This window comes from Chenopodium quinoa, unplaced genomic scaffold, assembly GCF_001683475.1.
Source record: "Chenopodium quinoa cultivar QQ74 unplaced genomic scaffold, ASM168347v1, whole genome shotgun sequence".
Classification (NCBI taxonomy): domain Eukaryota; kingdom Viridiplantae; phylum Streptophyta; class Magnoliopsida; order Caryophyllales; family Amaranthaceae; genus Chenopodium; species Chenopodium quinoa.
Window position 1 is genome coordinate 83,958 of NW_018742411.1, and position 16,026 is coordinate 99,983.

General features: G+C 35.7%; 1 protein-coding gene across 1 annotated transcript; it reads left to right on the top strand.

Annotated features, from left to right (window-relative positions):
* Positions 1-290: 290 nt before the first annotated feature.
* Positions 291-15,772, top strand: LOC110706085 (cellulose synthase-like protein E1). Its single transcript, XM_021884004.1, has 9 exons — positions 291-651; positions 1,344-1,662; positions 2,094-2,237; positions 2,395-2,437; positions 12,757-12,845; positions 13,162-13,374; positions 13,479-13,694; positions 14,699-15,043; positions 15,128-15,772. The coding sequence occupies exons 1-9, from the start codon at positions 380-382 to the stop codon at positions 15,674-15,676; spliced, it is 2,190 nt and encodes a 729-aa protein (XP_021739696.1). The 5' UTR covers positions 291-379; the 3' UTR covers positions 15,677-15,772.
* The last annotated feature ends 254 nt before the right edge of the window (positions 15,773-16,026 follow it).

A 16,026-nucleotide genomic window follows, 5' to 3' on the forward strand; every position in this document is an offset into this window, starting at 1 on the left:
TAAAATTTTAAGGGTGGTTATGTAATATGAAAAAAAGGTGGTAAAATCAATTTTAAGTGATTTAAATTTACAATTTTTCCTATTAAAAATTAAAGATATTATCAATTAAAGTTTTGTATTGACATACGTAATTAAGAGAAGCGTTTCACTTATTTAAATAAAGAGGGAGTCTTAGGTAGTGCCATTACTGTGGCATCCATTTAATAATGTCCAAAATGACGGCTCTTCTGTAATTATTGAGTGGAGAGTTTGTTACAAAAAATATTTAAAAATAAGGAAAGAAACAAAATAAAACAACCAACCAAAGAAGAAGATTAGCCTATTCTATAACATATTTTATTCAGATTGCTCAATTATCAAAAAAGAGGAGAGAGAAAAAATGGGAAAAGATGAATACTTTCCTCTGTTTGAGACGAAGCAAGCAAAGGGAAGATTGGTTTACAGGGTATTTGCAACATCTATATTTGTTGCAATTTGTGTAATTTTGATATATAGAGGTGCTTACTTACCCAACAAAAATGGGGAGGGAAGATTGGGTTGGGTTCTTTTGTTTATGGCTGAAATTTGGTTTACTTTTTATTGGATTCTTTCTCAACTTCTTCGATGGAATTGCATCTATCGTTATTCTTTCAAAGATAGACTCTCCAAAAGGTAACTCTTTTTTAATTTTTTTTTTTTTTTTCATCCATCATTAACACGTTTTTCACGTTTTTCGTTAGAAGGGTCTCGTAATGTTTTTTACATTAACCAAAATTATGCAGTGTTTTGTACTAGACTTATGGTTTAGGCCAAATCGGTCAACCCGAATTAGGCTACTAAAGTACCAATACTAGGCTCGAAGTGTGGCCTTAGCCGATTCAATTGGCTAGCCATTTTTTTGTTTGGATGTACCCTACTCGAATCAATTTTTATGTTCATTTATGTTGTCTTGCATCTCTTGCTTAATTAACTTTAAGGATTATTTTGTTCTTTTAAGTCAAATGTATTGTATCTGGTAATTTTAATTTATCAAAATTTATATTCGTTGTAAATTAAATTTAAAATGGGTCGAATTTGGCCAAAACAGTGTAATAATTATATTGACTTGTTGAGTATCCCTTTAGAATAGTGGTAGTGACTAATTTGCATCGCTGCTAATATTCTTGTGTGACTGAATTGTACAATGTATGAGTGACTTGCCTAAGGTAGTGAGCTAATGATTTGCTAATATTCCTGGATCCACCACTATAAATTACCCCTTACTCAGTTACCCCAACATACTAAACGACCCTTTAAAGTATTATTTCGAGTAATGACTAATATGCATCCTTGCTAATATTCTTGCTTAATTGAATTGTTACAAGGTATGAGAATGACTTGCCTAAGGTGGACATATTCGTATGCACAGCGGACCCATTAATCGAGCCACCACTAATGGTGATCAACACTGTTTTATCGGTCTTGGCCTACGATTACCCACCGGAAAAGCTCAGCATCTACTTATCCGATGATGGTGGCTCGGTTTTCACATTTTATGCTCTTTTTGAGGCCTCCCATTTTTCTAAGAATTGGCTACCTTATTGCAAAAAGTACAAGGTTGAACCAAGGTCACCTGCTGCTTATTTTAGATCAATGCCTAAACCTTTTGATGCTACTCATTCTAGCCATTTGGCATCTATCAAGGTACCCCTGCTATGCATATTCAAAGTATAACACGAGATATGTTGATTCATCTGATTTCGTCTAAAATTATTTTATCTATTTAATAATCCTCTAAACACTTTAAGAAAGAGATTAAGCCATGTTAATGGACATATTATTCAAAATAATTTATCTAAGTAGTTTAAAATTATTTTTAATAAAGTTACTCGTTTACCTCTTTTCAAAAAAAAAAAAAAAGTTACTCGTTTATCTACTCTAATCAACCCCTAATTAAAAAAGCCTGTCAAGAAAATCTGTTGCATTTAAAAGAAAACAGAGGAAGTATAGTTATTATTTAATATTCGTATTTGATCATCATAGAACAACAAATTAAAGCTAAAAGTTAAGTTTACTTACTTGCAAATATGAAGTATCATTTTAATTTGTTATTTCATTTTCTATTCAAACCAAAGAAATTGTATGAAGAGATGCGAAACAGAGTTGAGACGGCAACAAACCTTTGTCAAATTCCAGAAGAAGTACGCGATCAACACAAAGGATTTTCTATATGGGATGATGGCTATACTTCTAAACATGATCATGATACCATTCTTAAGGTTAATTACCTTCTCAACTACTTAATTACTATCCATTATTTTTCAGGTTGTGTACAATTTTGGCCTAGTTTGTTCTTTGAATTAAATGCTATGTGAATGAGTTTGTACTTGTTCATATTTGGATGATGTTAATTTTTGGTTATGTGTACGTTTGTAGATATTGGTTGATGGAAGAAATAAAGAGGCAGTAGATGTCGAAGGTTGTTGAGTCCCTTAGGTTTTGATTGATAGTTTTGAATGATGACAAACAGCTAAGGGAAACAGGTCCTTGAAAGTGTTCGATACAGTTGGGGGAACCAGCTAACATAGAACACTGTTTCCCCAGACAAGTTATTACTTACATGAGTTTTCTTATTGAACTAACTTGTCTTTATACAGGGAACAGTTATATGATAAAAGTGTTATGTACTGGTAGGGAACCAGTATGTACTGTTTCCATGGTTGCTACGTGGTAAAGCAGTCACATACTCTTTATTGTGCATTAACCATGTTACATGTGCAGTAGTTGAGTTGATTCCAAGACTTGGAGCATAGAAGCCTTTCGAAGATATTTCGAAGAAAGATTGTTTGCTCATAATAGAAGTATTCAAGGAAGATTCAAGTCTTGAAGATTACATGAAGAAAAGACGATTTATGCTTTAATATGTTATCTAGGTTTTCATGTAATATGCTCCGTAGTATGCTTGCATGTTTGGGTTATATAAGTGCTTAAAAGTATATTGAAGTATGATATGAAATCTGGTACAAAGTTGGAACAGGTTTCATAACATGTTTCAATTCAGGGAACCAGGTCGGGGAACCAGGTTCACTGTATTCGAGCTGCCGTTTTGGAAAAAGATTTTACAAAAAGATTTTTTCGAAAAGATTATCTTGAAAATATTTTGTGCAGCTGGAAATAAGATGAAATATTCTTGGTTACCTAAAATCTAGGAGTATTTATCTTAATTGATTCTATCTTTGTGATTAAATCAAATAAGATAAAAACTTTCCTAAAATTACATTATATCTTATTCTCTAAGATTGTGTGATTTAAGGAAACTAGGTTTTAGGAATCTAAGCTTATATAAACTCATCTTATTTCACATATTTCGTGTGCCTCTCCAGAAATCAAAAAGAGCAATTATTTGAGAGCATATACTTAAGCACTAATCCCATTCATCAAGTCATATACAAGAGCATTCTAGTACTTAAACTTTTTCTCTTAATTAGCTTCGTAGAAGTGAGATCAAAGGAGAGTTTTTGATTCTTGTATTGAGTCTTTAACAAAGGGGTTAAAGGCTGGGTGAGTGTTTGTGAGTTCAAACACATTGGGCTTACGAGTGTAAGTCGAGAGCACACTCGGAGTAGAGTGTGGGGTTTGCTGGTTCCCGGAGTAGGGAACAGCAGAGTGTTCTTTGTCTTTGTTTTTCGGAGTAGATTAATAAAGAACTTAGGATAGGAGGACGTAGGCCTGAGTTGGCTGAACCTCGTTAAATTTGTTGTGTTCTTTATTGCTTTGTTTTATTTCGTTAAATTTGTTGTCTTCTTTATTGCTTATTTATATTCCGCTGCGTACGGGAACCAGCACAACTGGTTCCTCACACATAATCCGAAAAGAAGCAAAATTAGCCAACGATTACTTAACACTCAATTCACCCCCCCCCCCCTCTTGAGTGCCCATTGAACCTTCAATTGGTATCAGAGCCTAAGCTTCTCGAAAGAGTAACATCTAGAGGAGTTAAGAATGAGTACTCAAGAATTAAGTGCAATCGGTTATGACAACAAGTCACCCAAGTTTAATGGAAATAATTATGCTTGGTGGAAGAACAGGATCCAGAATGTTATCATGGGTATTGATTATGAATGCTGGCTCGTAGTTAAAAATGGTCCTAATATCATTCTCAAGACAGATGTTGAGGGGAACCAGGTTCCCAAGAAGGATAGCGAATTGGTCATTGCTGATTACAAGTTGCTGGAAAAGAATGCTAAGGCAATGTCAATACTACAACAAGCAATAGGTGAGACCGAAACAAATCGTATCTCTGGCTGTAGTAGTGCTAAGGAGATATGGGACACCCTTGAACTTGCGTTTGAGGGAACCAGCGAGGTAAAACGGTCTAAAATTGATTTAATCATGTCTAAATATGAATTGTTTGCCATGAATAAAAATGAAAAAATCAATGATTGCTTTCGTAGGTTTATGACTATTGTAAATGATCTTAGATCTCTTGGTAAAAATTTATCTGACGAGGATCTTGTGAGAAAATTATTGCGTAGTTTAACAGATGCATGGACAGCCAAGGTAACAGCAGTATATGAAGCAAAGGATCTGTCTACCTTGTCTCTGGAACAGCTGATTGGTTCCCTTATGACTCATGAGATGCTGATTGACTCTAAGTCTGAGAAGGAACCAGCAAAAGGCATGGCGCTTAAGGGAACAGTAGAAGATGATGAAGATGAAATTAGCATGATTGCAAAAAGATTTGAGAGATCTCTTCGAGATCAAAGAAAGAATTTCAAAGGTAAGCATTTTAAAAACTATAAAAAATCTAACTCTAATTCTTCTTCTACAGGATGTTTCAAGTGTGGAGAAAAAGGACATCTTATTCGAGATTGTCCTAAGTGGAATGACAAACAGTCTAAATCCGGAGATAAACAAGCATACAAGAATGCCATGATAGCTTCCATGTGGGGAGACTCTGACTCAGGGTCAGATGAGGAAGAAGGATCACCCAACTCAGATGTTTGCCTAACTGCCTTTACAAACATCAAGGAAAACAGCACTGGTCCAGGAACCAGAGGGGGAACCAGTACATTCAACAAATGCTTTATGGCAAAGAAGGATGTACTACATGAACGCAAGGTAAGCTTAGAGCAAATTAGAGAAGATATGCATGAATATGATAGAGAAAATATGCTTGCTTGTATTGATTCCTTACTAGATGAATGCTATAAACTAAGTGAAACATACATAACTTGCAAAAGAGAATTAAAAGAAAAACGTGGTGAATGTAATATTGCTATTGCTAGTTGTGATCATCTAGAAGGAGTCTGTTATGAACTAAAAAATCAAGTAGCAGAACTAGAGGTTGAATTGGACAAGTGTAAAGTGGAACTAGAAAAGGAAAGATCGTTTGAACCAATTGATGGAGAAGAGGATCTGACCTCCTGGTTCCCTAGAGACTTATCAACCACTAGTGATACTCTTGATTTTTCAGTAGCTATAAGTAAAGCAAATTCGTGTACTAGAACTTCCTTGTTGAAGGCCTTTGAAACATTGGCTTACAACCTGGAAAACTCTCACAAGGAAATTGCTTCACTTAAAGCTGCACAGTTCACTGTTTCCCCTACAGGTACCAGTGTAGATGTCAGTAATACGATTGATAAGTATGAAAGTAATATTTGTGATTTGCATGCGGAAATCAATCAACTGAAAAAGGACAAGCAACCAGTGATTGTTGACATGTCTATTGACTCTATGGTTTCAAAACTTAATCTACAATTCGAAGCTTTAAAAAGTAACTTTGATTTTCTTAAAGAGAAAAACGAATTGTTAACTAAAACACTTGAAACCAGAGAAAAAGAACTTAATGATAGTCATAGACATGTGGACAAATTATTGAATGCTCAAGAATCCTTAAATTACCTGACTTCATCAAGAGGAAACAGAGGAAAAGTTGGTCTTGGTTATACTAGACAGAGAACCAGGACTAACTGGTCTCCCAGAGAAACCACCTGGATCAAAGAATATCAACGAGGCAAGTATGTCATGACTAAAGAAATGCATGTGTGTTTTCATTGTGGTAAAAATGGACATAAGATACATGAATGTCCAGCTAAGAAAATTAGTGCTAATAAGAACAGCAAGGGTGTAAAATATGTGTGGAGAAGAAAGGATCAACAAGATGTTAATGTTGTTGAAAAGGGACCCAAGTATGTTTGGGTTCCTAAAACTAATGTTTGATTTGCTCTTGCAGGCTAGAGTGAAGGGAGACACCTATTGGTATTTGGACAGTGGTTGCTCAAGACACATGTCCGGGGATAAAGATCAATTCCTTTCACTAGTGGCCTTTGATGGAGGAAGTGTCACCTTTGGGGATAACAACAAGGGAACCATCACTGGTTTAGGTAAGGTTGGTAAGACACTTTCTAACGCAATAGATGATGTTTATTATGTTGAAGGCTTGCAACATAATCTCTTGAGTATTTCTCAATTATGTGACAAAGGTAATATAGTTGAGTTTCAAGCCAACCTATGTCACATAGTTAACTCACAAACAGGAGAACTTGTATGTGAGGGAACCAGGAAGCATGATGTTTACATTACCTTCTTAGATAAAATCCCTCAAGACAAGTCCATCTGTTTGAGAGCTGTTTCTGACAATAATCAATGGATTTGGCATAAGAGGTTTGGACATGCTAGCCTAACACTTCTAAACAAACTTAAAACACGTGACTTAGTTGTAGGCCTTCCTAACATTAAGTATGAAGCTGATAAAGTTTGTTCTGAATGTGTAAGGGGGAAACAGGTCAAAAATTCTTTTAAGTCTAAAACTGTTTTGAGTACCAGCAGACCCTTCGAACTTGTACACATTGATTTGTGTGGTCCCATGAGAGTACAAAGTCGAAGAGGTCATAGATATGTCTGTGTTATGGTTGATGATTATTCCAGGTACACTTGGGTAATGATGTTACACACAAAGGATGAAACGTTTGAAGAATGGGTAACATTGGTGAAACAAGTGGAGAACCAGCTCACCCACAAGCTGGTCTCGGTAAGATCAGACCATGGTACTGAATTTGAAAATGCTAACTTTATTGATTATTGTAGGGAACATGGAGTTAATCACAACTTCTCAGCCCCTAGAACACCTCAACAGAATGGTGTTGTAGAAAGGAAGAATAGAACTCTTGAGGAGATGGCGAGGACGATGCTCATTGAGAGTGGTCTCCCAAAGAGTTTTTGGGGAGAAGCTGTTGACACTGCTTGCTATATATTGAATAGAGGTCTCATTAGACCAAAGTTAAATAAGACTCCCTATGAACTGCTTAAAGGTCGAAAGCCCAACATTACATATTTTCGCATTTTTGGATGTAAATGTTATGTGCATAATAATGGGAAGGACCAGCTTGATAAATTTGATCCTAGAAGTGATGAGGGAATCTTCCTTGGATACTCTTCTCACAGCAAAGCATATAGAGTCTTTAATAAAAGGACTCTTCGTGTTGAGGAGAGTGTCCATGTCATTTTTGATGAATTTAACATGTCTTCTGAGATTGCGCAGGTACAACCTGATGAAGTGATTGGATTGATGGATTTCACGGGGAACCAGTATACTGGTCCCACGGATGAAGTGCAAGCAGATCTAGGCCTACCAAATACTCCACCAGATGATAATGATGAAGTGCCTAGAGAAGAAAATGAAGATAATGAGGACTCTGAAGGGGAACCAAGTCCTGATGGTTCCTCAAATAATAGACAGGTAATGAGTTCAGGGGAAACAGAAGAAGGTACCACTCCTGAACCTGAGGTAAGTAATGATAGAGGAAACAGCATGAATGTGAATCCTCCTGGCTCCTCAGAAGAAGGAGAGATCCATGAACATGCTGGTTCCCAACTTAATGAGAAAGCACAAAACAGTCTTAATTTTAAAAGTTATAGATATCAATCTTCTCATCCCACTGATCAAATAATTAGTGATATAAATAAGGGGATTCAAACGAGAACAAATGTTTTTCAAAACTTTTGTGCTTTCTATTCTTTCCTGTCTAATGTAGAGCCTACTGACTATAAAATGGCATTGACTGATCCTGATTGGGTACTAGCTATGCAAGATGAGTTAAATCAGTTTCAGAGGAACCAGGTTTGGCACCTGGTTCCCCGTCCCAAGGAAAGATCAGTCATTGGCACTAGATGGGTCTTTAGAAACAAGTTAGATGACCTTGGTACTATAGTCAGAAACAAAGCAAGGCTAGTGGTGCAAGGGTACAATCAACAAGAAGGAATTGATTATGATGAGACGTTTGCACCAGTAGCTAGGCTAGAGGCTATTAGGATTTTAATTGCTTATGCTGCTCACATGAATTTTAAGCTGTTTCAGATGGATGTTAAGACTGCCTTCCTCAATGGATATTTAAAGGAAGAAGTATATGTGGAGCAGCCACCTGGTTTTGAAGATGCACTGTTCCCCCAACATGTGTACAAGTTGGACAAAGCATTATATGGGTTGAAACAAGCTCCGAGGGCTTGGTATGAAAGATTGTCCAATTTCTTGATGGCAAATGATTACAAGAGGGGAACAGTAGACAAGACCTTGTTCATAAGAACCAGGGGGAAACACTTGATTGTAGTACAAATTTATGTTGATGATATTTTATTTGGTGCTACTAATCAGGTTTTATGTGATGAATTTGCTAATCTTATGCAGAGTGAATTTGAAATGAGCATGATGGGAGAACTAGGATTCTTCCTAGGGCTGCAGATTAAGCAAATGGATGATGGAATAATGATCCATCAACAAAAGTACTTAAAAGAGTTGCTGAAAAAATTCGGCATGGAGAACAGCAAAGCTTATGATACACCTGTTCCCCCATCTACAAAATTAGATGCTGATCTTAAGGGAAAAGATGTTGAAGCTTCTCTTTATAGAGGAATGATAGGTTCTCTACTTTACCTAACAGCTAGTAGACCTGACATTGTGTTTTCTGTTGGTTTGTGTGCTAGGTTTCAAAGCAATCCAAAGGAATCTCACTTGAAGGCTGTTAGAAGGATACTTAGGTATCTTGTAGGAACAGCAAATCTGGGATTGTGGTACCCCAAAGGCAGTACCATTGATCTTATTGGATACACAGATGCAGATTATGCTGGTTTCTTAGTTGATAGAAAGAGCACATCAGGTATGGCACACTTTCTTGGCTCTTGTCTAATTTCATGGGGTTCTAAAAAGCAAAATTCAGTGGCCCTATCCACGGCAGAGTCTGAATATATAGCTGCAGCTTCATGCTGTTCCCAGCTACTGTGGATAAGGAACCAGCTGAAAGATTTTGGTGTTATTTATAAAAGTGTTCCTATTTTCTGTGATAACACTAGTGCAATCAATATTTCAAAGAATCCTGTGCAACACTCCAAGACAAAACACATTGAAATAAGACACCATTTTTTAAGAGACAATGTGGAAAAAGGATTGGTGGAGATGTTGTTTTGTAAAAGTGAAGATCAAATTGCTGATATCTTCACAAAGCCTTTGTGTAGAGAGTCTTTTTGTAGGTTAAGAGTCCTTTTAGGTCTAGTTAGACTTTAGGTATTGGCTTCAATTACTTCCTTCAATGATTGGTTAGAATGGTATTCTCTTGTATAGTGTGTGTACATACTTATGTTGATATCTTTCAAGTGTTGTGTAGATGGTTCAAAATCTCAAAAGGATTGAGAATCATTGTTGTAAGAAACAGGTGAAATCAGGCTGAATTGCCAGAAACAGCGTGACATGGTTCTATACAGGTACCAGCAAAGGGAAACAGCAGACCAGCTCTGATATGTCATCCGATAATATCTTTTATTTTCGGAAGATTACTATAAGATATTTCCTTTTGGAAGGAATTTATCTTATTTCAGTTATTTAATCCCATATAAAAGGCAAACATATCATATGCCTTATTTATAGTTGGTTGAGATAATTATGGTAAAAGATAATTACCAAATTTTTGATTTCAATTTTAAAAAATATCCTTTACAGTTGCTTTTTATTGGCTCAACTAACTCTTTTCTTTCCTTCTTCTCTCTTTGTGCTTCATTGTTAAAATATACACTAACCCTTTGTGCAGATCATCAATCATCATCACTCGAAATTCTCTTTCTCTCTCTCGTATGCTTTAAATTCATCATTGTTCATTCGGTTACTGTTCACTCAAGGAACCAGCTCAGTCTCAGGGGGAACATCAGAAGGAAGCATAAATGTCCTTAAGCCCGAAGTTGGAGGAAATTCAGAAAAGTCAGAGTGAAAAGGATGAAATAGAGGTTGTTGGTTATTATGAGGAGACACCCACTGCTAAGACCATGGTACGAAGTAGAGTAACTCAATTCACCCCCCCCCCCTCTTGAGTGCCCATTGAACCTTCAATTGGTAAGAAGTTCACTGAGAAGGTGCAGGAGGAACAGTCCATTGACGCTGTTCCAGGAACCAAGAGAAAAAGGGTACCAGCAAGAACCTCTTTGCTTGATTGATGTGATGCTAGTTTTGCACTCGTTATGCAACAAGGAGAACAGTTTTGCACTCGTTATGCAACAAGGAGAACATTCTGAATCAGTACATATCTCTCATGTTTTATAAAAAAAAAAAAAAAAAAAAAAAAAAAAAAAAAAAAAAAAAATAGAGGAACCAGCAGGTCAGGAAGTGGTTTTGAAACAGATTGGGGAATCACAAGAATATGCTTAGTAATATAATGATTTTGGTTTAAGCAGCGCATGGTGACAAAGATGAAGAGGAATCAGATGATAATACAGAAGATGTTGCAAAGTTTGAGGAGGAGGAAGGGAACGAGAATGATGATGAGGAGTGATGCTGTTTCTGTTCTTGTTTCCTCACCCTCATGTTTATTCTAAAATAACTGATTTTGTTGGTCTGTCTACTTCTCTCCATTCCATGAACTTTCTTTTTGGATGGATTTGGGCTTCTTTGGTTGAACTTTGTTGGCTTGTATGAACTACTAACTCTGCTATGGTATGAACTGTTTGACTAATCTCTTTTTGCAGCATAATGCTTGAATGGTGGTTGATGCCATTGTATGGATAAGCACATTAACTTGTGCACATTGCTTTTACTTGTGGATACTTTTTAATGATGCCAAAAGGGGGAAGTAGTCTGAAGTTGAAGCCTAAGGTTTAGCTAGTTTAGATTGAGTCAGTTTGAGTCTTTTTATTTCGTATTTTCTATTTTATGTTTAGGGAACCAGTTGGCCTAACTGACTTGTTCCAAAGAGTTTTGAGTCCTTGAAGTTTTTGACGGTTTTTCTTTTTGAGCATGTCCACAGGTTCAAGAACTTCAAGAGTTTGTCATCATCAAAAAGGGGGAATTTGTTGAGTCCCTTAGGTTTTGATTGATAGTTTTGAATGATGACAAACAGCTAAGGGAAACAGGTCCTTGAAAGTGTTCGATACAGTTGGGGGAACCAGCTAACATAGAACACTGTTTCCCCAGACAAGTTATTACTTACATGAGTTTTCTTATTGAACTAACTTGTCTTTATACAGGGAACAGTTATATGATAAAAGTGTTATGTACTGGTAGGGAACCAGTATGTACTGTTTCCATGGTTGCTACGTGGTAAAGCAGTCACATACTCTTTATTGTGCATTAACCATGTTACATGTGCAGTAGTTGAGTTGATTCCAAGACTTGGAGCATAGAAGCCTTTCGAAGATATTTCGAAGAAAGATTGTTTGCTCATAATAGAAGTATTCAAGGAAGATTCAAGTCTTGAAGATTACATGAAGAAAAGACGATTTATGCTTTAATATGTTATCTAGGTTTTCATGTAATATGCTCCGTAGTATGCTTGCATGTTTGGGTTATATAAGTGCTTAAAAGTATATTGAAGTATGATATGAAATCTGGTACAAAGTTGGAACAGGTTTCATAACATGTTTCAATTCAGGGAACCAGGTCGGGGAACCAGGTTCACTGTATTCGAGCTGCCGTTTTGGAAAAAGATTTTACAAAAAGATTTTTTCGAAAAGATTATCTTGAAAATATTTTGTGCAGCTGGAAATAAGATGAAATATTCTTGGTTACCTAAAATCTAGGAGTATTTATCTTAATTGATTCTATCTTTGTGATTAAATCAAATAAGATAAAAACTTTCCTAAAATTACATTATATCTTATTCTCTAAGATTGTGTGATTTAAGGAAACTAGGTTTTAGGAATCTAAGCTTATATAAACTCATCTTATTTCACATATTTCGTGTGCCTCTCCAGAAATCAAAAAGAGCAATTATTTGAGAGCATATACTTAAGCACTAATCCCATTCATCAAGTCATATACAAGAGCATTCTAGTACTTAAACTTTTTCTCTTAATTAGCTTCGTAGAAGTGAGATCAAAGGAGAGTTTTTGATTCTTGTATTGAGTCTTTAACAAAGGGGTTAAAGGCTGGGTGAGTGTTTGTGAGTTCAAACACATTGGGCTTACGAGTGTAAGTCGAGAGCACACTCGGAGTAGAGTGTGGGGTTTGCTGGTTCCCGGAGTAGGGAACAGCAGAGTGTTCTTTGTCTTTGTTTTTCGGAGTAGATTAATAAAGAACTTAGGATAGGAGGACGTAGGCCTGAGTTGGCTGAACCTCGTTAAATTTGTTGTGTTCTTTATTGCTTTGTTTTATTTCGTTAAATTTGTTGTCTTCTTTATTGCTTATTTATATTCCGCTGCGTACGGGAACCAGCACAACTGGTTCCTCACACATAATCCGAAAAGAAGCAAAATTAGCCAACGATTACTTAACACTCAATTCACCCCCCCCCCTCTTGAGTGCCCATTGAACCTTCAAAGGTTATCGATTGCCCACACTTGTTTACTTAGCTCGTGAAAAGAGGCCTCAATATCTACACAACTTCAAAGCTGGAGCTATGAATTCATTGGTAAATCGATCACCTTGATAAAACAAAAATAAATCGACAAAATATCCAGTTAGCATTGTCATAATTATATAAAATATTATAAAGTCATACTTATTAAAAAGTTGTTGATTTATTTATAGTTTTGCCATTTGATAAACATGTCGTTGGCCCTGTTTGGCAATTTACTTTTAGTTGTTTGTATTACTGTAGTTGTTTTGACTAGTTGGTTGTGATTAGTTGTTCGTGTAAAAGTGTTTGGTAAAAAGCAATTAGTTGTTAGGACCTTGAGACTTATTACTCGTTCTTAAGACCTTATTATTATGATGTTTTTATGCAGCTAAGGGTATCATCAGAAATAAGCAATGGAGCGGTAATCCTCAACGTTGATTGTGACATGTATTCGAATAACTCACAGTCTATTCGCGATGCACTCTGTTTCTTCATGGATGAGAAGAAAAGCCAGGACATTGGGTTTGTACAATTTCCACAAAACTTTGAAAATACTACTAAGAATGATATATATGGTTCAACCCTTCAAGTTATCAGTCAAGTAAGTAAATCATAATTTTCCAACGTTCCAAGTTTTGATTAGAAATTACATGTACAAGTGTTTTACATAATGTGCGTTTTCTTCAATTTATTTTCCAAACGTAGGTCGAATTTCATGGTTTGGATGGCTTAGGAGGGCCATTATATGTCGGAACTGGCTGCTTCCATCAAAGAGAAATATTATGTGGAAGGAAGTACTCTAAGGATTACAAGATCGATTGGAAGACCTCGAAAATGGATGGAACAATCTTCGAGTTGGAAGAAAGAGCAAAATCACTTGCTAGCTGTGTATATGAGCTGAACTCTCAATGGGGAAAAGAGGTAAATGTTAAAAATTAAAAATGGCCTTATATCATTATTATTCAAGAGCATTATTTTGCTAAATATGATGCTTTGTTAATTGTCATGCATTCACTAATAATCGTTCTAGTAATTGCTAATTAACTAGTATTTGGGCCCAAGGTATGCCTCGTGTCACTGCATAGAACTTGCAGTTATGTATTTAATTCATGACTCATTTTATGTAATATCCCTCGTGATTGCTTTAAAATAGTTTAATATACAACTCATACCAACAAGATGCATCTTTTTTTTAGAGATCTCAGTTAAGCGTGCAAGTTGACTGGGAGTAGTCTTAGGATGGGTAACTTCACGGGAAGTTTTCCCGGGGTGCGCATAATGATGTGAATCGAGTCCCCTTTCTTATAACTATCATTATTGTTTTATGTAGGTACTCTTTTGATTTTACCTTACTCTTAAAATAGGGGTTTTACAAGTGAGTTTTAATAATATTTTTAAAACCCACTTGTAAAACCCCTAGTTTAAGAGTAAGGTAAAATCAAGAGAGTGCCTAAATAAAGCAATAAAGATAGTTATAAGAAAAGGGACTCGATTTACATCACATGAATGAGGACAAAATGCGCCGGAATGACTTGTGTTAGTCTGTGAGGACAGTTGTTGGCCATGGATACATATTTCGTGGCAATAGGCTCCACCCTAATTTGTTTGGGGTCGGGGTGTTACATTTATCTTAATTCTATTTCATTTTTCACATAGTCACTCACTTCTTTTATTGATATTTTGTTCGCAAAAAGAACATGAAACATGACATACTCTAGTAGTAAGGCATGTATTGTTTAAATTTGAGGATGTGTGTTTGAATCTTGCTTATACATCCAATATCTATAATATTTAAAAGTAAATCCATGATGTGGAATGAAAATAAATAAACGGTGGAGGTGTGCCACGTGACAGATGAACTTCTTTTGAAAAGCTTTTTTTTTTAATAACTATATAAAATTAAATATTGTGGAAATTAATTTCAGCGGGGATTGAAATATGGGTGTCCAGTTGAAGATGTAATAACCGGGTTGGCAATCCAATGTCGAGGATGGAAATCAATATACTTGAATCCGAAAAGAAGTGTTTTTTTAGGTTTAGCAGCCACAACTTTAGAAGATACACTAGTGCAACATAAAAGATGGAGTGAAGGTGATCTTCAAATCATGCTAACACATTGTCCTTTATGGTACGGCCATAAAAGGATCCACCTAGGCCTTCAATTGGGCTATTGTCACTACTGTTTTTGGGCAGTCAACTCCCTTGCAACCTTGTGTTATTGTACCGTCCCTTCTCTATACATGCTCGGAGGCATTTCCGTGTTTCCTAAGGTACGGAGTAATTTTTATCACTTTCGAGTTGAAGTTTTATTATGACATAAAAAATTCTTACATGTGAATATTTTGTTATGCTAGTTATCAAGTTCATGGTTTCTTCCATTTGCCTATGTTATCATTGCCACGTACACGTACAATTTAATAGAATTCGTACACACCGGAGGTACGGTTTTAGGGTGGTGGAATGAACTAAGGATTTGGCTCTATAAGCGAACATCATCATACTTGTTTGCCCTCGTTGACACGATTTTGAAACTCATTGGGTTTTCGGAAATGAAATTTGTGATCACCAACAAGGTGACCGATGAAGATGTGTATCAAAGATATGAGAAAGAGATTATGGAATTTGGAGCCCCTTCTCCCATGTTCACTTTGCTAACTTCTCTTGCATTGATAAATTTATTTACTTTTGTTGTCTTAATAAAAAATTTGTTAGAACGAAAAGAGATGAGATTGATGATTGAGGGATTAAGCTTGCAAATTTTGCTATGTAGTGTGTTGGTTTTAATCAATTTTCCGTTGTTTAAAGCTGTTTTTATTAGGAAAGACAAAGGCAAGATGCCAAATTCTGTGACTATGAAAGCAATAGTTGTATCTTTTATTATTGTACTTTATTTTTGTCATTAGGACCTTTAATTTATAGATTGATTTGATAAAACTGGTTGTAATTTAAGAGAAGAATAAAAGGAGAAATAGTACATTTGACTCGTCTTTTGGGTGATATATGACTTAGCCTTTATTTATTGTTGTTAGTAGTATTGAATTTTTCCTTCCTTCCCTAAATGATTATATTTTTATATGTGACTATCCAAAATTTATAAAGTTCATCACAAGGAAAATTCTTTGCTTGTTCCATTTTGTTCAATTAGTTATAACATTCGCTGGTATTACATTATCGATCAATGTAAAAAGATGGTAATTATAATGTTCGCTCGTACTACATTATCGATCACAAACAAGGTGGTAGTTATGGCTTG

Coding starts and splice junctions, on each gene's coding strand:
- LOC110706085 (XM_021884004.1), top strand. CDS start 380: ATGGGAAAAGATGAATACTTTCCTCTGTTTGAGACGAAGCAAGCAAAG. Junction 2,238..2,394: donor ATCATGATACCATTCTTAAG/GTTAATTACCTT, acceptor GTACGTTTGTAG/ATATTGGTTGATGGAAGAAA. Junction 12,846..13,161: donor CTGGAGCTATGAATTCATTG/GTAAATCGATCA, acceptor GTTTTTATGCAG/CTAAGGGTATCATCAGAAAT.